Source organism: Salarias fasciatus, chromosome 12 (assembly GCF_902148845.1).
Source record: "Salarias fasciatus chromosome 12, fSalaFa1.1, whole genome shotgun sequence".
In the NCBI taxonomy this organism is placed as follows: Eukaryota; Metazoa; Chordata; class Actinopteri; order Blenniiformes; family Blenniidae; genus Salarias; species Salarias fasciatus.
The window spans coordinates 7,415,865-7,435,824 of NC_043756.1; the positions used below are offsets into that span (position 1 = coordinate 7,415,865).

At 42.1% G+C, this 19,960-nt stretch overlaps 2 protein-coding genes across 4 annotated transcripts; one reads left to right on the forward strand and one right to left on the reverse strand.

Moving 5' to 3' along the window:
- Positions 1–588: 588 nt before the first annotated feature.
- rasal1 (RAS protein activator like 1) lies at positions 589–17,102 on the reverse strand. Of its 3 annotated transcripts, none has more exons than XM_030104202.1 (22): positions 16,985–17,102; positions 16,481–16,823; positions 16,137–16,193; positions 14,539–14,652; positions 14,148–14,209; positions 12,460–12,589; positions 11,816–11,897; positions 11,310–11,450; positions 11,055–11,146; positions 10,211–10,238; positions 9,752–9,905; positions 7,956–8,020; positions 7,553–7,665; positions 6,383–6,575; positions 6,148–6,285; positions 4,919–5,063; positions 4,100–4,272; positions 2,417–2,554; positions 1,900–2,035; positions 1,201–1,321; positions 899–978; positions 589–772 (listed from the first exon to the last, which is right to left on the reverse strand). In XM_030104202.1, exons 2-22 carry the CDS (start codon positions 16,543–16,545, stop codon positions 624–626), a joined length of 2,376 nt encoding a protein of 791 aa, XP_029960062.1. In that variant the 5' UTR covers positions 16,546–16,823; positions 16,985–17,102; the 3' UTR covers positions 589–623. The 3 variants fall into 3 exon arrangements, with proteins under 3 accessions (XP_029960062.1, XP_029960061.1, XP_029960060.1); XM_030104201.1 differs by having other exon boundaries at positions 10,139–10,238; positions 16,985–17,101; XM_030104200.1 differs by having other exon boundaries at positions 590–772; positions 10,121–10,238; positions 16,985–17,100.
- Positions 17,103–17,117: 15 nt separating this feature from the next.
- dgcr6 (DiGeorge syndrome critical region gene 6) lies at positions 17,118–19,423 on the forward strand. The gene is made up of 5 exons (XM_030104204.1): positions 17,118–17,397; positions 17,486–17,646; positions 18,004–18,104; positions 18,202–18,342; positions 18,501–19,423. Exons 1-5 carry the CDS (start codon positions 17,297–17,299, stop codon positions 18,576–18,578), a joined length of 582 nt encoding a protein of 193 aa, XP_029960064.1. The 5' UTR covers positions 17,118–17,296; the 3' UTR covers positions 18,579–19,423.
- The last annotated feature ends 537 nt before the right edge of the window (positions 19,424–19,960 follow it).

Below are 19,960 nucleotides of genomic sequence, written 5' to 3' on the forward strand. Positions count from 1 at the left end.
ACCAAACAAAAGGGACCAAAGCAACATTGAAAGCATTCGTTATGCTCACTGTACAGGCGGTGTGTGATACTGTGGCGTGTGTAAATCATATCATGATCTCCTGGTGGAATAACCTGTAACGTGTCAGTGCTACATCGTGGCCACGATGGTTAACTGCCTCAAAAATACAAAACGTTGAGAAAAGCCATATCAAAACAACTTATTACATTCAGGTACTGTAAATTACAATAAAACAAGCTTTTTTGCATAAAAATGTGTGACTGGACGTCTGTACAGTATCTCAAAATATATAAAAGCCATGCAACAGATCGCTTGTTATCTACATAAGAAACATCGAGTCAGATCATGCTTCAAAGTCCCTCGCCTCCATCTATCCTCAGGTATCATAATCTCTCCCCGGCGCTGTTGTCGGTGGCACTCAGAGAATACAAAAAGATTAAAAGTGGCAGAATTCCCTCTGCTCTTTACTGCCACTGGGAATTGTACTAAAAGGTGTGGAGAGGTTGTACCATGTGGCCATGCAGAGAGTGGTTAGCTGATGCTCACTCCAGCTGCATCCTTCCCTCCTCGACCCTGCCCCTCCCCCAACCCTCTCCCCAGTCGTTAATGTATCTCATTGCAGTCTAGGGATTCAGGATGACACCGGTGGCATCCTCTTTTTCTCTGCGCTGGAAGGTGGCGTGCGCCTGCTCCAGATCGTCGATCACCGATAACAGCCGGGCAGCCAGACTCTGACCCGACTTCAGCAGATGCACGTTGCATCCGGCGCCATCTAGATCATGGGAACAAATTTACAATACACCGACTGACGACCGTTCATAAATATCATCCTTTATATTGAAATAAAGGCAACAAACGTGATGAAAACATAATTCCAGACAGTAACAGATACACATACCTGGGTGAACGTCAGAGTTGATTGTATTTTCGTTATTGCTCAGTATCTGATCAGCCTCCGGCATCTCCACGTATTTTTTCCTGCAGTATCAGTCAGAATCATTTCATATGATCACTGCCTAACCTCTGAAAGCTGCTTCATCCTTTCATCTTATGGCAGCTGAATATTTGATTCATTGCACAGTGAGGAAGCAGCAGCAGCAGCACAGAAATGCACTCCTGTGTTGCAGCATTGACCTCTAGTGTCCGCTGCCTGAACTGCATTAAGGAGGCACGCAGGACACGTTGGCAGACAAGACTGACCTGAGTTTGTCTCTGCCCTGGAGAAGCTGCTTGTAAATGGTCTGAGTCTCGACGTCGGGATCCAGGGGGTCGCTCCAGTCACCCAGAGTCACAGCAGAGTGGGTCCGACTGCAGCCTGTAACTGAGACACGCCGCCATTTTTAACTCCGACACGCTGCGTAAGAGGATCACACAAGAAAATTACAACATTCTCTTATAATTGAGGTCAGGAGGTCATCATGCAGAAAGGCCAGAAAGTGGCATCTCTGCTTAATGCAGATGTCCTTTTGGCTCCAGCGTGTGAGAGAACCCAGCATGAGAATGTACATTATAATTCTGGCATGCTGTTCTGCAGTGGAGCAGTAAAAAAAAAAAAACACGACAGCAACCAAGTGAAATTTCAGTCATTAAATATGGATTTTTCTGGATAGCATCCACTTTTGGAAGACAGTCATAGCTTGTCTGCCAGGAAGGGAGCAGAAAAGTGTCATGTCATGCCCAAAGCCTGCATGTTGATGGACGACACCATTTATGCGCCGTGAGCGTGTTAATTCCAGACAATCATTCAGACATCCAGGAGGTAATTCGGCGCGATTTGTAATTGCAAATTTGAGCTTAAATTCTCATAACATTACCATAAAAATAAGCTAGATAGTCAGGCCACGTCCTGAGGGCTCATACAGGCTTGCACAGCATTAGAAGTAATAAAAGCAGGATTACCAGCACGGTCCGCCTGCAGGCAGCAGGTCCACTTGCCACTGCGATGAGCCCCCGGGTGGAAAGAGGGCAGCATGCGCTCATTGTAGATGCTGACTTTCCTGATCGCAGACAGCCACTGATTGAGCTCGTTCACATTCTATTTAGATTAGAAACACACCGTAAGCCATGAGTTTATTAGACCGATCCCAGCCTATTAAATAAATTTAGTAAAATGTCTCACTGTCAGCCTAAAGAAAGGCAGATAAACGACCCTTTAAAACAGAATGCAATGATTTCTAAATCTTCATAATTTTATTTTCAAATGATTTGAGGTCAGATGTCTCCAGTTCAACATCTGATGTGGGACACAATGCAGGTTTATGAGGTTTCTCATTACTGCATTGTGGTTTCATTTGATATTCAACACAACATTCCCATTTCTGTGTATTCAAATCATATGAAAATAACGAACAAATGCTAAAGTAAGTGTAAACAAGTGATAAACTGCAATAGCCCAACTGTTGGTGGTACTATGCACCTTGCACTGGATGTACATGGTGTGCAGCTGTCCGTCGTTGTCCTGGGTGATGACCTGCATTACATTCTGCTGCTGAAAGGCATTTTCATCCACCCTCTCCACGGCACACACACACTGAATAGGGATTGAAGAGCGCACCTGCAACACAGTTCAGCCATAAACCACAAGGCCAATTAACAACAAGCATGTAGATGCTGGCAGTGTGTCATGCTTGGCCTCGGGCATTTCACTCTAAGGTTTAAGAGAAATCAAGGAGACATTTCATCACAGAGCAAAATTAATGAGACTGTTTCTGATACTGAAATATTTTACACACGTTGACCGGCGAGAAACGACGTGAGACGAGGAGGAAGTGATGAAGATGAGACCACCGTGGCAGCAAAGGCTACTTTAAAGTGTAAATCAGCCTCTTCCAGTGGGAGCTAGCCTCCCTGAGACTGGAGTGCTCCGATGTGGAGGAAAGGGGCCAGGATATTGTCTGCAATCTGATTTGCAATGTTAGCATGAATATCCACAGCCTTCAATTAACCCTCGCCTTTATTCCAGCCACACAAAGCAAAGACTGGCTCAAAGAGAGGGCTTTTTAGGGGGCCGGACCAGGCTGCTCCCATCTCTGTCTCCTTCTCTCTTTCAGTCACTGGTTGGTGAATGAGAGGAGATCATTATCACAAGGTTAGGCACCACATGGTAATAGCATTAATGATGTTCCCACAAAAAGATCAACGCAAATGCACTGAAGCAAGAAGGGGATGACCAGAATGTTTCCTCTTTGTGTGAACCCAGTTGTCCTCCGAATAGCTACTAATTCATCATCAGACATGAGAATGGAGTAATGGATGATTCACTTTACTGTGACTTTGTTGTCCAAACTTTAGTCATCTGTTTTTATATTTCGTGACAGATTCTGTACTACTAATACAGATATTTGCACATTCAACTAACCATGTTGTAGGCGGCATTTAAGAACAGCCACGTCCTCTAGTTGTGAAGACTCGACTATTTAAAAACAAGCGACTTCCTGGAAATCGACATAATCTCTCCTCAAAGTAATATATATGCTTTTAATCCAAGCATAATACAGATGAATTAACACTATGCAAATAGTAGTGACATATACAATGTTAACAACAGGATTAGGGTATTTATTTCCAAGAGGCTGCATTATTTTAATGGTGTGCTTACATTATAAGAAAAAAACTGAGTCCTCACCAACACAAAGACGGCGGAGCAGATTACACCTGAGCTTAAGTCGCTGCAGCTGGCTGTCTGTCAGTGATTAATTCCAAAATGTTATTCCTTATCTCTAAAGCCTTGACTGGTTTTATGCCTTCATTACTTGCTCTGGCTTTCCAATGAATCATAGATTTAACTTATCTTATTCATTATTTTTTAATAAAGCTTTTAATTTTTATATTGTCCATTTTATTCTTTTTTTTTTTTGCAAATTTTTTTTTTTTTTGTAATCGTATTGGTGTTTCATGTTGTAGCTTTATTGAAGCTGCATGCTGGCACTGTGATTAGCATGCATGTTAAAAAAAACATGCATGGGACGCTAACTGGTGACCCTAAATTACGTGGTTCATATATGAGTGTGTGTGGTTGTCTGTCTGTGCTTAGCATCCAAAATGACATTAATTATGTTTAACAGTATTCATACATTTTCATTTTGCGTTCTGAACAAACCTGCCAGTCAGGAGTCTTGGCGTAGGACAGCGTCTCACTAGTCAACCAGAAGTAGCGTTTCTTAAATGCAAAGCGGGACAGCAGCTGGGGCCCTTCCGCCTTGTGCTTGTGGAGGTAACCCTCTTTGACTGTGACTGAAGGCAGGAATATTGCCCTCTGAGGCACTTCTGACACTGAAGAAGAAAAGAAAGAAACAGGTGTAAAAGTACTGAATGGTGTCAGGTAAATGCAATTGCATGTACATCCAGGCAGACACAAGATGGTGCTGTGTGGAAAAACAAACGGCATACATTCTGTCGTTAAGCTGCATATGCTATTAATAATAGCATATCAGACACCTTCCATCTCCACATGAGGGACGACTTCAAAGAGGAATAACAAGCATCCACTTTTGTTCAACAAATCCACCTGAAGAGCAGTAAATGTCAAACTGGCCTTTGAGAGAAAAGAGTGGGTGTGATGTGAAGAAGCAGGCTGAAACATGATATGTCAGGGGGGGGAAGATGTTTCACAACAACAGCCTCACTGACACATGACGGTAAGAAAGCGGCCAAGACACGTTTTGTAAGCAGCGCCTGTGGCTTCTCACTCCAGCTCCCTGCCAGCTCAGTAACCATGTCACCTCTTTTGTAGACGACCAGCTAGTTATGAATATTTCACCACATGGCTACAGTGTTGTTTCACCTACTCCTGATATGAACTGGGAGCTGTGACACTGACAGATGGCGTGTAGCTGATGAGCTCGGAAGCGTGACCCCCCCCCCAGACTTTACTTTTGATCGTACGTTTAGCCTCGAGCTTGAGTGGAGTCAGCCTTACCGACGTCATGATCGATGTCGATGAGCTTGTCCAGGAAGTCTTTGACAGAGGCCACACTGCGGAGGATGATGGGATGCAGCGGCGCCATCCACTGCTCCTTTCCGTGACCCAGCTGCAGGCCCAGGTTGCCAACACTTTGCAGAGACTGGTAACCAAAAGGACACCGCCTTAACTCTGCATTCGCATCTTCAGCACATCAAATCTCCAGCAGCTGTAAGAACTCAGCGAGTGACCGCACATCTCAAAGTCCAGGATCAAAAAGGCTCCCGGGGACAAGCCTGCTGTGAGGCCCTTTGTCCAGCCCACACCTGGCCTAGGGTGCGGAGGAAGTCCCTCCAGACAGCGGCTCTCTGATGCTCAGCTTTGAACCGCAGTCTCGCATGGAGGTAAAAATAACCTGTGGCCTGTCGCTGTAGAGGACCCATGGCAACAGCGCTTCAGCACCACGGACAGCGACCACACAAACCACATGCAACAAAGAGCAATGTTTTACTTTGGGACACGTGACCACAACGCCCCGTGCTTAATGATGCTGGGAGGGTTTATTTCAGTCACATTAGTTTGAAAGCATGTCTACCTTTCAGTTTCAGTTTTGTAAAACATTACTTTGCAGCAGAGTGAGATTTTAGAGCAAGGATGGAGGAGAACATTAACGTTTTTCCTTATCAGTGCATTACTGCTGATATTTAATCAATTTCCAGTTTAAACGAGGAGCCAAGTGCAGAGGTATGGCGACTACTGCAACGTTTCCAAAGAAATATCGACTCTAAAGTGTTTCCTGAATATCAAATTGAATAAGTAAACAGTTTCTTCTGAGACGGCTCAGGTTTAAGAGGCGAACAGTATATTTAAATTTGGTGCTCTGAGTTTGAGGTGTTTTGTTTTACGTGCCAATTAAAAATTTAGTATCTGTTTCATTATTCACACTGCGCTCAGAAAAGGTAACAAAAGTAGATTTTGCTGACCAATCAGCATTATGTAATTCCATCAACATGCTGTATCTTCTGTTTTGGTCCATCGCTGCATTTAAAATGAAATTTGTGCTTCATATTTATTTATTCACACCTGAAGCATGGAACTCCTCGCCGCTGGCAGACAGCGCATAGCTTCACCTCCAGAGCATCCCTCCCTTTAACGGTTTGTTTATTTCTGCACTCAAGTGCGATGTCTGGACATGAATAAATTATTCATGGAAGTGTCTTTGCGTATGTCTGTGTTTTGAATCATACCTTGGCCAGTAGTAACAGCGTCCTGCTTGTGCGGGTGTCTGCGTGCTGGTCTCGCAGCTGGAACAGTTTCGGTGTGAGGATTGCAGGAGCGAAAAATCTCAGGAAGAAGAACCCACTGATGGCCAAGTACTTCACATCCTGCAAATATCAGGAGGGTAGATCAATAGGGGAAAAAATGAATTGACAGGAGCAGTGTGTGAAATCCATCACGTTGTACGCGCTTCCGCAGACTGACCTCATTCTCACGTTGAGTGAATTGCTCCTCGACTCGCTTGTGCAGTTGCTTGAAGGCCACTCTCATGACGGGGGGACACTGATCGACCGAGCCCACGATCGAGTCGATGATGCTGGTTAAGTAGCTGTGCAGCATTTCCACGCTGCTGTCCCGCACCTCCGCCTCTGACACCGCACCCTTAAATGAAATCCGCCTTCAGAGACAAAGAAAAGAGTTTGTGAATAACTCCATCGCAGCAGAGAATACAAAATCAATGCTCACTAACGTAAATTGATGTGGCTGAATTTTGTAAAGGCCGCACTCAATGAAATGTAGTCCAATCTACCGTCTATTTACAGCGACTCATATAACCTCCGTGTTTATGATCATGTCTTTACATACGGAGGTGTGCTGTTCCAGAGTCTGGACAGACGAACGGTCACGTATTGAAAATCTCTCGAGGGACATGCCGGCAGGGACCGAAGACAACAAATCTGCTGCAGACACAGAGGACGCGAGATCCTGGATCTCCCTCCATGACAGAGATAGACATCTCAGGGGGGCTCATGGCTGTTGCCAAGCAACAGCCCTCCCTGTATTTTTTTTTTTTTTTTTTTTTTACATTTTCTTTTCCTTCTTTTCTCACATGCGTGTCTTTCTCTCAGGAGTGAAGCGCAAAGGAAGAGAGCAGTCTCATGTGGCTGATTTCTCTAACTGACCATTTTAACACGTCGGTTCTGCACAAAAAAAAAAAAATCATAAATAATAAAAAAAGAAAAAAAATGAGAAATGAAAAAGGAGAAAAATACAATTTAGGGAATATTAAAGAAGAAAACCAATAAAGAAAAGAAAAAAAATCTTTGAAAAGGAGAAGATAATATAATATTATTAATCATGTTTAATTATTTATTTTGCTATTTTTACGTTTTAAAAAATCAGTCAATGCACTAAACAAAGCCCAAACAATAATCCCTATTTACACTATGAAATTGTACTAGTAAATATTAATTAAACAACAAAATAGGACAAACAATAAATTAAATAAAATTTCGGATTGAAAAATTTGGGAGAGGGAAAATGACTGAAATAAATGGATAAAACATAATGAAGTTTGATTTGATTTGATAACATTTAAAAAAAAAAATAGTATTATTGTGTTTCGATCCAGCAACAGGTGTATTTTCGCTTTACCTGGTGCGGTTCAGGTCGATCTTACATGGGTCGAGCTCAATGTACTTCTTCTCGTCAAAGATGCGGTTAATGATGGGCTTCAACACCTCGTGCAGATAGAGCATCCCAACAGCCTGTCAGCAACACAGCAACACATGTTGAAGCCACCTCATTTACACCTCTGCTGCAGGGATTTCACCAGAATTATGTAAATCTACACAGGGCAGAGTGAACAGGGGAACCATAATGTGCTGCATGAGGAGATCACAACACACATGTGACTAATTCACTGCACTTTCAATAAAGACAGGCGGTGTTCAGGATGAAAAGGAGCAAATATTGATGAGAGGATTTGAAATCACTTACAGAGAACAAGCACTGTCTCTCACAGCCGAGAAAGAAGAGAAAAGCTGGAAAAACGCACCTTCATGAACTGTTCCATGGCCTTGGAGGCAAGAGAGTTGGAGCGAAACAAAGTGTTTGGATCAGCTGTGGGAGGGAAACAGAGGAAGACTCATTTCAACATCAGTACCACTACCCAGGTGCATCTTAAGCAATTCATAAATAAAGATTACTTGCACGAATAACACATAAACTAGCTTGTTTCAGATGTTCCTTGAACTTAGTAAAAATATTCAATATAATTTAATTTTTCAAAAACTGATTTTTGGATTTTAATGATTCATAGGCTTGTTTGTTTTTTTTCGGGGGTCGTCATGCTTCTTTATATTGTACCAAATCATCTTCTTGTCACAGCCGGGATTCAAACCCAGATCCTCTAAACTCAAGATCAACATTAACCTAACTGGTCTTAATACCCTTCAGGTATGGCCATCGCGTTACGGCTGATTGGTTTCAATAACACACACTTTGTATTCAGCTTGAAGCTTGCTGAAGAGTCTCCTTTAAAACACAAACAGCACGGCGCCTCTGCTGAGGGCAGGGTGACCTTGATACAACATCAGTGTAAATCCTTCAGAGTGGCGATACTAAAATATCCATGATGACCGGACCGGGCTGCCAGGTGAAACATTCAGACCTCCGGGGAGAAAAGGCGGCTTTTTCCTGTCTGCTTCGTGGGTGTACTGTACACTCGTGCCCTCTCTGTGCCCAACTTTAATTTCTGGTCGCTCGGCTCTCCGTCCTTATTCAAGCAGTTACCGTTTGGATCATGTGGAGTTGCTATGGAAACTTAGGCACTATGCTTATTATCTCAAACTACACCAACAGAAGCTAAAGACCAGAGCGCAACTCAGTGTGAATTGTCACGGGGGTACGGTGCGGAGGCAAAAACATGACTAATCCCCACCACAAAGGAGCCATGAAAAGACTATTGCGTGAGTGAATAATTGGCATCATGGTAGTAAATATAGCGCTGGTAGGCTTTTCTGCCCACACACAGACCGGGACTGCTGCGGACTTCATGTCAATTCAGTGTTAAACAGGAGGAACCCAGAAAGGATCATTCACAGAATTCTGGCAGGACCCGAAGTCTGACTAATACGGGCTGACTAACGGTGACAAACTTGGACGCTAACATGCATTGTGCAATCACAGCTGCTGCATGTAAAATGTTTGCATCATGTGATGACAGTACATAATGATTTCAGTTGTAGCCATAAAAGGCAGAATATTTTATCCATTTTTAAGAATTAATACCTTGTGAAATAACTTGATTTAGAAATAATTATGTATTTCCTGTTAAAAAAAAAAAAAAAAAAAAAAAAGAACTTCCAAGTGGAGGAGATGTTCTCCAGGTTTGACTGACATTTTGGAGCCAGCTGTGTTGCATAATCAGAGTGAGCAGGTGTGTGTGTGTGTGTGTGTGTGTGTGTGTGTGTGTATGTGTGTGTGTCTACACATTAAGCGGCCGCACACACTCCCACCGATGGGCTACTTAGGGTCACCGATTATCTTCACATGCATATTTTTGGACTGTGGAGGAAAAACAAAGACCTACACTTGCACATACAGGAAGACATGGCCCTGATTTAAACTTCTCACTCTCAGACAACATAATAACTACTCTCATCGGTTATGTTGATGGTTTAAGAATTTTACTCTCAGATTAAAAAGGAATTTCTATTCTATTATTCTATTCTGTTGTAACACAGTGTTTGTCAGTATGAACACGCCAGACTAATCCACTGACACAAAACAGCTCATGATAATAAACGTCGCAGTTCACGCAGACCAAAAGCACATTTCCCATGATCTTACTGGTGTGGTGGACCTCCCGGGTGTTCAGGTAATCCAGGAAGGGCACCACCAAGCCTTGTCCCAGGTAGATCTTCACCAGAGTCATCGCCACATCCTGCCTGCTCTCAACCGTGGTCACGTCCTCCAGCATGGTCAAAGCACTGCTGTCCTCCACCTGGTGGGAAGGAGACTCATGTCACGTGTTGGGAATCACCGTAAAGGTGGAGCGTGAGGGTAAATGGAGAGTTGGAGACGGTGGGAGTCGAGGTGAGTGTGGAGGATGTCAGAGGAAGACACTTCGGAGAGGAGAAAGTCATGCACACGGCGGTCTCTTGAGATGGGGATCGTGAACAAATGAGTATCAGTGCTGAGGAAAGCTACGATGCTGACCTCCGTAGGGGAGATTACCGACTCGACCAGAAGGTCAATTAGTGGCTGATAGTACATGGACGGTAAGATCCGGTCCTCCACCAAGCGCACCTTCAGACGCAGCGCTCCCAGTTTCCCACTGCAAACAAAAAGCAAAACCACAACATCTCAGACGGCGGAGATGCTCACTGTACCTTCATTTTGCTTGAGGAAAGCTTAGAAACAGTTATTTAAACAGGTATAACAATGTTTAGAAAGTTGCCACCAAGCTTATTGCCTAACACTGAACACTTGCGTTCAGATTAACAGAGTCTCTATGAAGGATCTCAAAGTTTTCAAGCAGTTAAAACTATATTCTCAACTTACTGTATATCCAATCCACAACCAGTGGAGATTCTTCGTCGTTTGAAGCACCAAAACTAAAGTTTAACTTGATTTTTCAAGTAAGTTCAATACTTTTCTTCATTAAGACATCCTGAAAAAGCACTGAAATCTTTAAATTTAAGCAAACTAGAGGAAAACCGAAGGTCTATTTTTCGCAGAAAAACTATCAGATTTTCTGCTGCTGTTTTAAAAAACATTCTCGGGTCTGTGAAAATCCTCTCAACATAATGTTTTATTACTTCAATTATTCTATTTGAAAAACAGCCATTAACAGTGCAAGTCGTTTCTTAATGAAGCATTAGGACTAAGTTTAGTCTGACGGCATCCTTTCGAAGCTCCCTCAGCCACTCTTTGTTCTAGAAATAGATGCTGTTAGAGACATCACTACATACTTGTCAACCTTCATTTAAAAGCATGATGGATGCAGGATGGAGAAAATACAATACTTTCCCTGAGTACAAAAAAAAGCTGTAATTTTTCGTCTTAAAGTTTCCACAAGCAAAACATTTCTCAGATATGCAAACAATTAATGTTCCCACATTGTGCTAACAAGCACGCCCATGAACCTCACCCAGCATCAACCTCATGGTTTCCCAGGGGTAGCAAACGAAACCAGCCCTCTAACAGAGGTGTCTTGTGCAAACAAGCGAAAGGGATTTCCACCTAGGGAAGGAAAGAATAAATAAAGATGCAATATTAGATGAAAACAAAAGCATAGCCCTTCTGATTTCATTGTTGGAAAAACTGCACAAACGAGAAGTAATATAACTAAACATGGCACGAAATCTTAAACAAACAAATGAATAAAACTGCAGTTTCTTCTCACCTTTCCCAAAAAGTCATTTTTGCCCACCATGTCCCAGTCCCAGACCTCCACAGTAACAGTCCCCTCTGTACTCAGCTCTTCTGGGTCCAGCTCCAGCTCTAAAGTCTCCGCCCAGTGAGGGAAACGTGTCTTTTTGATGATCTGCAAACCCAGTACAAATAACTTAATACACCTTATTTCCCTTTGATAATAACATCAAATATATAACAGATTAATAAATACTCAACAAGTACAATTCATACCTCATTCTGGATCTACTTAAATGTAAAAGAAACATTGTATACCATTGGAAAAACAAACCTGTTTAGCTTTTCTGATTGGTATCACATTTATAGGGAAGAGGGTTGCACCCAAAAAGAATTTACCACATCTTTTCTTCCCATGCATAACAGCTTTGGCAAAAATATTTATCATCCAGAGGCAACATTTACATACTCAAACACAAATGTCTTAACTTTGTGTGCATTGTTGACATGGGAATAGAGCAGCACAAACATCCAGCTCACCGAGGTCTCTGCGCTGTGGTTGTTAAAAATAACTCTTGCGAAGGGATCAGAGGTTCCACAAATGTCTCTCGGAGCCAAGTCTCTGCAGGTATCACCAGACCAAAGGACAAGAGGACTGATCAATACACGAAAATGTTCAGCAAATTCCTGCTACTTGCACTGCAAATTAAATTAGCTGGCGCTTTAGAGCAAGGGCGAAAAGCCTAACAACTCCATCCTACTTAACCTTATTCTTTCAGAGTTAATTTACATTCATCCGAGCATGTTTGAATAACACAGTGTCAAACCCTGACTGACATGCTCATTAGTGATCTGCCTGAGAGGGAGAGATTGTAGCCTGGGACACACAGATGGGGCAATGAGTGGTGTGATAGTGGCAGCATGACTCAAGGGGAGTGTGGAGGCCTGCGGGGGGAAGGTGATAAGATTTGAGTTCAGAATTACGATGGAGCAGCCAGGTCTCTCTGACCAGGAGCTGAGCTGTCTAATCTTAACTCAAATGAAGATACCATCTCAAATCGATAAGTCTTTATGGTTTATCTATTTCGATCACAAGCCTGATATCTAATGTTTGAGCCACTGCAGTTTGTTGGAATCTTTATGTGAACTCATTTCTGTCTCATTTTCTCAGCATTTCACTTCACCTGGCTTCAATGACTTGACAACGCAGGCTGATCCTCTCCGTGTCTTTCAGCAGCTCCAGACTCAGGTGGATCTCTCCTTGGACCTCTTCATCGGGGTCCACTCTCGTCAGGTTCATCCAGCTATCAAGCCCTGTTCACACCACACCGACAGAACATGCTCTGAAGCACTGACACTTCAGACAAACACTAGGAATGACAGTTAATGACAAACTGTTGCCAGTCGCATGACGAATCTGATGGTAATTTTATCATGATTGTTATAAAACTTGTTACAAAACACTCAATATAAGAGAAATAAGAATATAAACTGAAAGAGAAAGAGACTAAAATCTGTGTTTATGGACTGTGGGGGAAAACATGCAAACTCTGAATGACCAGTTTCAAATTCGGATCATGACTACAGCACAGTGTAGCCCCCATATCAAACTATTATCCTAAATATAAAGATTTGTCCCTTTGTAAAACAAACTAATTGAAACCCTCACCTCGAAGTTTGGAATACTTTGGAGGATTTCTTTAACGATGTGAGGTTTTCTATAATAAATGATTCAATCTCTCTGCTATACTGGCTTTATTTATATACAGGCTCGGAGGCGGCTGGAGGCACTGGAGCCAACAGTCAAATTACACCCTAGACAAATTACCAGTCCATCACAAGGCCAACGCAGAGAGATGCACATACACACACTCAAACACACACTCAGCCCTAATGGCAATTTATAGTCAATCAACCTAACAGGCATATCTTTGGACTGTAGCACGAAGCCACGCAGACAGGCGCTGGAAATAGAAGCAAACAGGACTGTCCTTGTTGTGAGACCACAGTGCGAGCCTATTTATGAGTTTCTCATCATAACGTGCCCTGAGGATATACGTGCATTATACACAATCAAAATGAACTGTGGTTATTTTGTGTAAAATCTATAATCCCTGCAAGCACAATACAAGGAGCACAGTCAAACACAGACTGCGGCACAGTCCTTGAGAGTCTGAAAAACACGCTCAGTATTTTCAGTCGTTAACATTCTTTCTTCATTCTTCTGGGAATAAAAACTAAGAAATGATACATTTTCATAACTGTGAGGAAATTCATGTGAGGGAGTAACTGGTTCAGTAGCACCCTGTAGCAATGAATCATAGGAGTGAAGGCCAAGCCAGGTGGCATTCATCAGCATGCACCAAAACACACCTCGTTTAAAACACTTCAAGCAATTCAATAAAACTACAACACCATGGTCACATACAATCACTTAAATGCCGTGAGTCCGGCTGAGACAGCATCCGCACAGCTCCACTTGATGCTGTGACTGATTGCCAGAATGTGAAAGCTTCTGTGCAAGATAGCCGCTCTGTAAATGATTCAAGGCCATTTCAAACGCTTTGGTTGTTTTCTTCATCTGACAGCGCTGCGGGCTGATTCATAATACAAAATAGAATGATCTCAGAGTGTAATGTGACCAGGAAAACGACGGACATGACAAAAACAAATGAATTGATGAATCTGAGGTTAAATGAGCAGCTTAAAATTAACCTGTGAAGAAGTACTGACAAACATTCCCAGTATAAAAAAAAAGTCAGATCACTTCATTCACTCTGACTTCTGACTCCATCATGGAATCCATGTAGGTTTAACCTCCTGAGCTTTAATCACACACTCCTCGAGTCAGCAAGAGTTCACATGTATTCACCTTTAGCTTGAGCTCCAATGACCTCTTTGCTCAACGTAATCTTTCCAATAACATCATCGTGCCTGTGGAAAAAGACAGGTTAAAAAAGCATTTTTAGATTAAAGGTAATGAAGTAACACTCAGATTTGCTGAGTTGAATCATTGCAGTAATGCCGGTCATTAGAAGAGGAGAGGGAAAAAAGCAACCTTTAATCACTCAGTCTGGGCGACCATCTGCCTGCTGATGTTTGTTTATTCAAACAGTGTTTTTCTTTCCTAAAACATGAGGTTTCAACCCACATATATCAACTCATGAGCCAAGACAAGAAAGCACCAAGGACTATACATCAACTGCCCGACTGGATGTAAAGAGAAGCGGCTAAAGATGGAATCATTCGGATGGCAGCGTTACCCGATCGTGTCCTCGTCCATGACATGAAACGAGAGCGAGTGGAACCCCATCGGCAGGTGCAACGTGTACTCTTCACCCCAGAAAGGATTGAGGTTCTTCCACACGGTGGCAGTCCTGAAAAAGACGTTTGACAGAGGAACATATCACAGGAATGGATGCAGCCATGGAAAGCAGCGGAGTAGATGACAGAATCCAAAACACTCACTTACCAAATGTGTAAGTGTAGAACAGATCTCATGCTTTGCAAGTGATATGCAGGAAATATGAGAGTTCAACGCTTCACTAATGACTTACAGTGTAGTTTTACAGAATAGGACAGAGGAATTATTTCATTGCTGCCAAACTCAATCGGACAATCCCCCCTACGGACATACCTTCAAACGTCAGCATCAATCCAAGAGTGTTTATTTTATTTTTGTGGCACCAAATAATCTATTGCTTGTTTTTACATTGTTGTAAGCCAGCTTGATGTGCTGACTGTGCAGGATTTTGAAAGATATAGCAAAAAGGCCTCCACTCCATCAAAGTACAAACAGAGAAACAGACAATGCATAACATTGAAAATCAGTAATTAACCTGAAATGAATCTTTGTGGACAAAATGACAGTACTTTAAGAAAGGTTCCCAAGCCCAATATGGACTCTGCATATTTGTGTTTGAACCCAGTTTCTCTGCTCCTTTAGCATTGATAGGAGTGTTGACAGCCTGTAAGGTTTTCTTGCATACTCTCGTAGAAAGAACAATTGTTTTTCTCAACACAAGATACAAGAGTTACTTATCTAAGAGCTTCACAAAACAGACTATTTTGTATTCTGTGGTGGAGGGAGAAAGCGGGACATTGTTTTTTTTTCTGTTTGAGCTGAGTAGAGTACCAATATTGTCGGCAGAATCAAACGATTTCACCAGACTCTGCATTGTTATAATAAACACTTCTATTTCTGAGAGTACACTGCACTCATTATTTCCACCAGCCTCATCATCCATGAACATCACACTCGAGGAGTCAGTTGGCCTGTAACACACTACAAGTGCAACATAATTAGTGAGTGTCTGCATTGAATCATTGCGCCGTTTCCCTCACGATAACAGATGGAAACACAGCTACTCAGTTAACCTCATGTTTTAGTTTTTTAATGTATTTAGCATTAAAACTTGATGGATGTAAAAAAAAAAAAAAAAAAAAAAAAAAGGGGTTTCACACTCATACTGAAGCCACCTCTGCTCTGGTGGATCTGCTCCCACCTCCCAGCATTCTCCTTGCTTACACCAGTGCTGTGCTCCCTGCAATAATTGATGTACCTTCTCCATGGTTACCTGCGGGTGTTTTAAAGGCCAGACCAGTATCAAGTTCTTGGTGTTGGGGGGGGGGGGGGGGGGGGGGGGGGGGTCATGCTGTGTAGGCACCGCCACAGTAGATCACACACACTGCACTATGGTTTAACATGAGCAAACTGCAGCACTGTCAAACCAACTTCATATATGAACATTAAAAAGCATTAAACTCCCCATTAACTCACGAGGCAATGTGTGGATCTACACGAACAAGAAGCTTTACTTAGATTATTGTGCACATTACCACACAATCAGAGCGAACTCACCTGGCCACAACTTCATTGTCAACTTTTACAATGCAGTAAGGATCACTGGTTCCAGATCTGAAGATGAGAAAGAGATGCAGCATAGTAAATATCACTAGGAGAAACCTTAATTTAATCCCATGTTGCCTTTAATTACGCTCAAGTTGATTTCAGTGAATAGACCTAACGTCGAACTGCTTTAATTAATTCACAGTAAATTGTATGCTAGATATTTCATTTACAGGATAAACTGTTCCTTATATAAATTTGATAGGCAAAAATAAACAATACTGATGATGTGGGCTAAATATTGTAATGGGAAATACTTGCGGACAGAAGTGCATGCCATTCAAAAAATTACTTACACGTCTTTGGCCGGGAGGTTTCTGCCCTCGACTATGCGGAAATAAAGAGATGTGTTTCTGGCCATCTTTCAGTCGAGTGAGATAATAATCCAGTTTCGCCTATGTCTCCATACGCGCTCTTATAAATAGTCCTCTTCCCCTCCGCAAGTGAGTTTTCTTCGATTCATGACACCTTCAGCTCGTGACAGCGCACAGCCCACCAGAGGCGCGCGTCTCAGGCGCGTCTCAGACGCGCACCCACAGTCTAGCAAGACGAGCAGGTCAAACCCAGCGGACCGCAGCGTGGGCAGGTCAACACGCCGGTACGAGGTTTTTCATTCAAGGGATACTACAAGGACGAATCCTAAAAAGAAAAATCAGATTTAAACAGCGTGAGTCACAGATTGATGCATAAAAGCATTGCAAATTATTATCCCCAGTTCTGATGCATATCACAATTGGCTGATGTGATTATCATCACGACATTGTCCTAATTTGTATGAAACGTAAAATATATGGTCATACCTGGTGAGCGCGTGCCCCTCGCATAGGCGCTCTCCTCTGGGACAGTGCGCCATCTGGCGAACGTGTTGCGCTACTTCAAGGATATTTCCAGTCAGGCATTCTGATGGCCAGCAACGTTGGGTCCTACTTAGCCTGATTAGCACTTGATGCTAAAAACAAATGTTTTCATTCTGTCTAAAGTGGCTTTTTTGTTTCAGCGTTAGAAGTCGGTGGACACATAAAACTTTATAATATATAACTTAGTACTTAGCGTATCCAATGTTTGAAAAGTTTAATTAGAAGCTTGAACCTGATAATTGAGTTTTTGAAGAGATGGACATTTACGCAGGAATCATCGGCGATTCAACCAAACAGCAAGAAAGGCATTACTATCTTTTGTCTGAGCTGCAAACTTTAGTCAAAGGTCTATCGAGGTATTTTGGCTTCTATCACATAATTCATTGACCTAGCTAAAAGCAAGCAGTTCGTGATTTGTGATGTGACGCTGTTCATGTGAATTAGCTCCTTTCAGCAGCGGCTGTCCTACAACACGCTCAGTGACCTGGCTCTGGCGCTCATCGACGGCACTGTGTACGAGATAGTGCAAGGCCTCCTGGATATCCAACATCTGACTGAGAAGAATCTGTACAACCAAAGACTGAAGCTGCACGCTGAACACCAAGGTAGGTGATCACGGTTTGCAGAAACCACACAGGGACAATCCATCTGATTTTAACATGAATAATTAATAACTGCACTGTGAGATCTGAAGCCTACTCACGCCAGACGATAGTTCTGCATCACAGTAAATATGCTGTTATTGCGGCAGTTGTGATTTGTACATTTTCTCTTAATTGCGTTGAAATACTTAAACTTTTATTGATCCTGTCCGGTGTGGAAACCCAATACAAAATGTGCAAGATTTTCCAAGTATAAAATGATAGTGTAATACTCAAATTTATTGAGGAAGTTTCATGGATTAAGCCCTCAAATTATGGTTTTAATTGGCACACGAATGAATTATGCTTTTGTGTGTTTAGGCCTCAAACAAGAGCTTGCGCGAAGGCACAAAGACGCTCTGCAATCATGCAAGTCACACAACCTTGCACTTCTTAAATCAAACCAACAGGCAGAGTTAGAGGTAAGAATTGAAATATTGATGCTTCTGTTTACTGAAAGGGTTATGGTAATGTCATGTTCTTATTGGTGTAATAATAGTAATATTTTTGTCACTATAGGCACTGGAGATTCGTGTGAAAGAGGAACAAAAGATGATGGACAAAAAGATTGTTGTAGAAATGGATCAAAAAGTGATTGACCAGCAGAACACTCTGGAGAAGGCGGGAGTGCCGGGGTTCTTCGTCACCACAAATCCGCAGGTTCATGTCAACAACTGTCTTCTCACTGCAGTCCAAATGCTTACTAATGCCACATTCAAAGGCAGGTGGCAAATAGAAAAGATGAATTTGTGGTGGAGGCAACTGTCCAGCAGGAGGCGACATTCATCCTCACTAACTTCACTTGCGTTGCTTTTCAGGAGCTTACAATGCAGATGAACCTACTGGAACTGATCCTCAAGCTGCAACAGAAGGAATCACAAGCAGGATTACTATGAAAACCGTGAAGAAGGAGGCCAGTTTTGAAAAAAGACACTCAAGACAGACCTACAATGGCTGCAGCCCTTATACTTTCTTGAATTTGAGTGAGGTTGAACAGCTCTATCTCCAAGACATCGAGGAAGTATTTAAACACCTGCTGTGAAGTTGTCTGTCAAGAATCAAGCACAATGTTATCAAAGCTCTTCATCTGAGCAGAAGCAGAACATGACGGCTTGAATGCTGGGTCACACAAAGTTGAAATGAGACGTCATGTCAGAAATTATTTTGCACATTTTGAAAGACAAAAAGAGATTATTGTGACTTTTGTGTTGAGATTGAACCTTTGGTTGTTAACTGTGTCCTGAGAGCAGTCAGCAGTCTTTGAGTTGAGTAGTTAGTCGTGCACAGAGGCACAGTTTTGAACGGCAGTAGTGTTCTGACACCAGATGGTGATTATAGTTTTTCTTCTTCAGAAACTAGTTCGTGTGGCCACTTTTATTTATTGTACTGGTGTGTTAACTGTCACAATGTTAGACATATTTTGTTTAGACTGTCTTTGAGTAGCTTTTATATGCATTTTTGATTATCATGGCCACTTAACCATTTGTATATTTTAATTTTTTTATATAAGTTAAATTACCTTCTGTTGTTTTGGCCCAGATTACGTTTTAAGGTAGTTTTGTGACATTTATATGTTTATTTTTGTAAGATTTGAGTTTAGGTTAACATGTACAATCATTTTTTCATAAAGATAATACTGACTTAAAGTTTCAACTGGCAAGCAGCTCCATGCAGCATAAAGAAATGGCCAAAAGAAATTGACACGTTTGAATAAATGCAAATAAAATAGTTACTGACTTTCTCCATTGACTTGCTTTACTTATTTGTTAAGTAACACCACTGAAGTTGTGTTTTCGGTGCATCTTTCCACATACAAGTTTTGATCAGAAATATGGATTCATTCTAGGTTTATTGAATCATGAATTGTTTCAAAAAGTTACTGAGAATTTTGAGTTCACCATAATTTGGAATTTATATAGCATTTTAAAGAAAGTTTTAAAAGCAGGTTGTTTGCTATGCTCTTGCCAAAACATGTCTTCACTGTCTTGAAATCTAATGCTCTGCTGTAAAACATTTTGCAAAAAATATGAGAGGTTTTTATTGTGCCTTAAAGCCATATCTTCAGTCTCCTGCTCCACCTTTTAAAGAGCGATCCGGCTTTTTGGTTTACTGTGTGTTGCTGTGTTTGCTTTGCGATGGGCTGGAGACCTGTCCAGGGTGTAACCTGGCCACGCCCACAGTCATCTGGAGCTGACTCCAGCACACCCTGCTCACCTGAACAGGATAGACTGGTACAGAAGACAGGTGGATGGATGGATCAATGTTTGCTGGGTCTGAA